The sequence below is a fragment of the Trichoplax adhaerens genome, genomic scaffold (genome assembly GCF_000150275.1).
Source record: "Trichoplax adhaerens TRIADscaffold_4 genomic scaffold, whole genome shotgun sequence".
Lineage (NCBI taxonomy): Eukaryota > Metazoa > Placozoa > Uniplacotomia > Trichoplacea > Trichoplacidae > Trichoplax > Trichoplax adhaerens.
The window spans coordinates 3,489,780-3,495,968 of NW_002060946.1; the positions used below are offsets into that span (position 1 = coordinate 3,489,780).

The window sequence follows — 6,189 nt, forward strand, 5'->3', positions numbered from 1 at the left end:
TGCAATGATCTGCATCAGCATCCAAAAATTGGATAGTTTACCTGGACTAATGACAGTATATTAATCGATGGACACTCTTCAATTGCTAGCTAAAGTAGTTTGACCAGTGGTTTACCTTTTGCCGTACGTATGTCCGAAGTCCGATGTTCTTTATTTATTTACTTATTTATTTACGGCAGTCAGGCATACTGTAGGTCACGTCGACTCCGACAGTCAAGTCATTTCCGCTGCTACTGACGCTATTACTGTGTCATACAGCGCGTCCATACTGTACATACAGTACGTGGTAGGTCGCGTCGACTCTGACAGTCAAGTCATTTCCGCTGCTATTGACGCTATTATTGTGCGTCATACACTACTGTAGTGTGCTATCTGCTGACGTGACACCCCCATTGGCACTGAAGCGCGGACAGCGACGATCGCACAGAGAGTCAACGGAGTCCAGGACTACTGTACTGTGTACAGTACGGCTACTACAGTACAGTACAAACTAGAAGACGATAGTGTGCACCAAGTACAGTACAGTAAACTAGAAGTCAACTCAGTCCAGGACTACACTGGACTGTACAAAGTCGTCTACTATAGAAGACGATAGTGTGTACAAAGTCAACTAGAAGACGATAGTGTGCCGTTGCACAGGCTACTGTAGTGTGCTATCTGCTGACGTGACACCCTCATCGGCACTGAGCCGCGGACAGTGACGATCGCACAAAGAGTCAACCGAGTCCAGGACTACTGTCCACTGTAGTGTATTGTAACCCCACTACTGTACTGTACAGTGTACTGTACAGTACAGTACGGCTACTACGGTACTTCGAGTCCTGGCCTGTACAGTACAATACAAACTAGAAGACGGTAGTGTGCACCAAGTAAACTAGAAGTCAACTCAGTCCAGGACTACACTGGACTGTACAGTACTGTCTACTACTGTACTTTGAGTCCTGGTCTGTACAAAGTCAACTACTGTACTGTAGAAGACGATAGTGTGTACAAAGTCAACTAGAAGACGATAGTGTGTACGAAGTCAATTAGAAGACGATAATGTGTACAAAGTCAACTAGAAGACGATAATGTGTACAAAGTCAACTAGAAGACGATAGTGTGCCGTTACACTGGCTACTGTAGTGTGCTATCTGCTGACGTGACACCCCCCATCGGCACTGAGCCGCGGACAGCGACGATCGCACAAAGTGTCAACCGAGTCCAGGACTCCACTGGACCGTACTGTCTACTACTGTACTTTGAGTCCTGGTCTGTAGACTAGAAGAAGACGATAGTGTGCCGTTGCACAGGCATCGATTTTCTTCTTCCGTGTCATGCGTACCATCAAGACCATCCTCGCCCAGACAGACGGACGCTACCAAACAAAGGATGCCTTCCATATTGAAAATGACCACGGAGTAGGGATGGATCTTCCATGTCTGTTTTCCATATCCACGGGTACAAATTGAAATAGCGTCTATCATCTTTTACAACTCTTTTCAAGCAGAACTTTGTAACAGACAATCCAATTCGATCAATGGATGGCTAATATTACCAAGGACTCTTGGTATTACTCAACCTTTGATTGAGACAACATCACTCACTCCAAATCGACTGTCTGCCTACTAAAGCACTACCTTCAACAACGTGTTTGCTACATTTTGACGAGAGGAGACCGAAAATATCTGTCCGTCCAAGGATGGTCAATCCAGTCCAAGTCTGCTAGTAAATCCATGAAAATGCGTCAAGTGAAAACAAAGACTATAGACTGGACTGGACCTACTGTATTCTACTCTACACTACCTGCAGTATCGTAAACTGCCGACCAGAAATGTAAAAGTTGGCCACAGAAAGAGGAGCGTTTCAATCATTTCAACTCTTAAAATGTGATTAGAAATCGATATTGCGTGTGGAAGAGAGAGCATACAACATTGGCCACACAGTCCAGTGGTTACTGTAATCATATAAACCAAAAATTGGCTATCGTAATCTTGTCCAAAATTGATTTGTAGACTGATTGGGTCGTAAAGTACTACTTGCTGCGGAGTGAATGAGGTGGAAGAAATATGGATACGGAAGATCTCAGTGATAACGAATATGAATCCTACTATAACGCAGGCGATTTTCAGGTACTGATGACATTGCCAACCATTTTAATTCAAGTTCTTAGCATACTTTCATTGCCTAGAATAACAATGATTCCATTTATACGCTATGGTACTTGTTGATCATGGATCATTTTACTCATGTATCATGTCAATGAACGTGATTGTACAGGAAGAACAACCAGATAATGACCACAATGCCGACGATGAAGACACCATGACTGTTATTGAGGAATGCAAACGTAAATTCTCCAATGACGACTCTGTTATGGAATCGGATCTTATTGTACATATTCGAAAGTTAGTAATCTCCCCTTGAGCAATATTATTTTCATTTTTTTGCTCACATTGGCTATCAACCGCTGCAGTATAAACGAGTAGTCAACTACTGAACTCTGCAATAGGCATTGCTATACACTGGACTCTTAGTTTGCAGATTGCAGCAGACATGCACAATTAATGCAATACCGTCCAAATTGTTCACTTCCTCCGTCTTCTTAGGCTTAAATCACTTCTCTTTATTGTAACACATCTAGGCAGAATTGATTGCATGACAAATATTTTGCTGTTAGCGATTCCTATAAATAACTAAATAGAAAGAAAATTGAAAAACTTCTGTTGATCGATTCAAGTGCTTACTGCTTCCAAGTAAAACACACCGACTACTTTTCTAATAGTCTTTAGCTGACATAACTCTTTGTCCTGACAACTATGCACAATTCTACATGATTTACTAACGTGTATAGTGCCAATTATCACCTAGCATAGCGTTGTTAATTATACAGTTATGTGTGTCTATAACTTGGATTGCAAGTCATTCCTCATTCTTTGATGGAAATGATCAGTACAACTTAACAACTGTATTTATGTTATTGCTTCCATACTCACTATTAACTTACCTTTTTTTTGTATAATGAATTATAATCAAGATATATTAAAGCTGGCGGAACACCTGAAGAACTGGTGCAGTTATTATCTGATCACTACATTGGTGAAGGAGAAGTTGCCAATGCTTACATCAAATGGCTGCAGGATTTAGGTAACAAATAGCGCTAATTGCTGTATCTAACTGTCAACGCGAGCTGGTTTATGCTAGATGATAGACTGTACTATTGTACGCGAAATATAAGTGTATTGATAGGACTAAATCTACCTAATTACCTACTTGAATATACAGTATTATGCACTGTTGCTCCTACTACTGCATGTCTACTATCGCTGCAAGTTAAAGCATTTTAACTTTCTGATTGTTGTATTTCTGAAAGATACGTGATGCAATCTTTAAATTTATTCTGTATATAAGTTCTGTAATATTCAGTTACTGAAAAATCTGTGGGTATTGCAGATCCATATGATATGGTTTTACAATAATAATTTATTGAGGAATTGGTTAACTCATACTATCTCTATAAACTTCAAGTTATCTCATATATTGTAGTCTTATATTATGTTATTTTAATATTAATATCAAATTACTCTCATAACTGAAGGAGTCAAAGACGAAACTATAAATCGGACCTGCGTGGAGCATTTGCGAGAGGTGGTAATAAGTAAATTTGATCCTGCTAAAGCAGATTCTCTTTTTATTGGCGAAGGAAAGGTTTGGAAATGAATTACACTCTTGTGATAGTCAAAATTTTGACAACAATTACTTTAATCTGTTTAATCATAACACTTGATCGATAGTAAATTCTTTAAACTATCAAACTAATCAAAAATTCGTTCTAGAATGTTACTTGGTTACAAGATATGATAGCCCAACCGTTTTGGCGTAATTTGTTCTATTGCTTAGCTGAACGATTTCCAGATTGTTTAGTGTGTAAATTCGCAGTTAGGGTATGACGATATGACTAGGATATTGGAGTGAGAAGAAAGATTAAATTGTCCAATCCTTAATATTTACTATATTTCATCTTATTGATGCAGTTGATTTCTGATGCCGGCTATCAAGACGACATAAACAACATTTCAACAGTTTGCCAGCACTTGGAATTATTTACTCGACAATTACAGTCATGTGTCCATAGTGTTATTGCTAAGGGGCCTACTACATCTTCTGCAGATGTTGATAATATGATTGTAAGTGTAGACTATGAAAAATTTATTAGTTATCTTGACGTTAATTTTTTCTATATTTTTGTGCTGTGATTAGAATATGGCTTGCCACACAGAACATGGTTATCTATGTTGCCAATTTTTCTTAAGAATACTCCTCTATGATATTGAGAACAGTCATTTAATTCGATTTTTGATGCAAAAAATAGAAAGTGGTGCTATATCCAGGTAATCATATCTGTAATGTAAGGTATACAATGTGTATCGAACTTATACATACGGATGATGACGTTTTACAATCAAAAAGGTACATACAAAAAAATAATGTAGCTATGTCATATTTTTACAGAGGACTAGCAGTCAGTGATATCGCAATGATCGTTAACGGCGTATACCAATATACTAATGTCAATGCAGCTGTTAACAATATATTTTCTCGAAATGCCTTGGATTCCACGGATGTAGCTACGGTAATAATAACCAAAGAGATTAATTTATTGATATTCGTACCAATCTGTTTACGTATGGTAAATTGTCCATATGCTATATTTATATATATATGATTAAAAATTTTACCGCAATATGCACTTACAAATGTTCTATTAATTTATTTGCAGTTGTATGAAGTCTATTCGGGAGATGAACCACCTCCAATAGAAATCATAAGACATCCACGTTTTTTAGGTTTGCTCTTTAAAAAGCTATTCTCAATACTTCCTTATCATTTCTTTATGTATACTGACAGTGACGACGTATCTTTACAGATTTGTTGATTAAGCGCCTTTTTGATCCTGATGACAAGATAGATGCAGACTTGAAATCAAAGTTATGTTTTCTTCTAGCTTACGCCGTTAGTGTTGTTGAAACAATCTCAGAGGTAATCAAAATAGATATATCTGTGATCAATGTCTCAACAACTTAAATTTAAGACATTTCTATTGTTCATAATAGACTCAAACGTTATTGAATACTGATGACTTGAAAAGTACTACCAACGTTATCGGCCGTACGTTGGACATAATTAGTCATGCAGATTGTCGATCTTCCAATTATCTTTTATCAGAGATTGGAAATCTGTATCAGTATATTAGGTAGCTAATTGTATATTACCATACGTAAAGTATTATTGTACGATACATAGCATTACGCTATTAAAATAGTATTTACGGACGCTAATGACATTTGCAGATATCCAGTAGTTGGTAGAGGATTAATTAATTGGGTGGATTGCATCGTATCTTCGTCAAGCTTTTTCAACTATATGGGCGATTCTACGGCATTAATATACCTAGCAATTTTGGACGAAGTGAGCAATATCTGCAAATATTCATTTTAACTTTTAAATTGTCTGATCATTGGTCTTTTAATTTCTAGATTTGCACGCATCATCCATTACAGCATCCAACAACTTTTAACTTACTCATAAAATTTTTAGAATATGAATACAATAATGGCGATATAATGTTGATTGTAAGTCTATTGTTGTCTATTGATATAATTTCAATACATAAATACTTAAGTTTAATATGTTATAATTATTAAACGTTATTTAGCTCCGATTTAAAAGACACATTATCGAATGCATGGTCCATTTAGTGAGTCGAGGTTATGTAGTCCCTGTACTGAATTATATCAGGAAATGTCTGGATACCAACTCGATGGACAATTCACTTATTCGAAATTTTGTTTCTGGGGTAAATAATCAATAATTCATCATCTGTGTGAGTGTAGACTTATAAAATGGAGTAATTGATTTATTTTTTATGTTGTTGTTTTTAGGTGCTTGATATCATAAGTCCTCCTTACACGCCAATTTTTATTGAATTATTCTTGCCGTTACTAAAAAGCGACGTTTGTATTTCGCTGCGACAAAGTCAGAATAAAGATGATCCCGCAGTAAATTTTATAGGTTTGTCAAAAGCCTACAATTGCTAAGTACTTACGTATATTGAAATAACTAAAATAAGATAATTTCTTGCGATTGCTTTGCCTAATTGTAGATTACTGTGAAACTTACAAGACCAGCGCAATAATCACCGATCACTAG

The 6,189-nt window shown here is 36.8% G+C and overlaps 1 protein-coding gene across 1 annotated transcript; it reads left to right on the forward strand.

Annotated features, from left to right (window-relative positions):
* Window positions 1–2,048: 2,048 nt before the first annotated feature.
* Window positions 2,049–6,189, forward strand: TRIADDRAFT_55545 (uncharacterized protein; the record flags this gene model as incomplete). Its single annotated transcript, XM_002111445.1, has 16 exons — window positions 2,049–2,111; window positions 2,260–2,387; window positions 3,017–3,126; window positions 3,578–3,687; window positions 3,816–3,923; window positions 4,014–4,166; window positions 4,240–4,370; window positions 4,492–4,612; window positions 4,760–4,826; window positions 4,907–5,019; window positions 5,094–5,233; window positions 5,331–5,448; window positions 5,517–5,612; window positions 5,696–5,836; window positions 5,922–6,051; window positions 6,143–6,189. 16 exons carry the CDS (start codon window positions 2,049–2,051, stop codon window positions 6,187–6,189), a joined length of 1,776 nt encoding a protein of 591 aa, XP_002111481.1.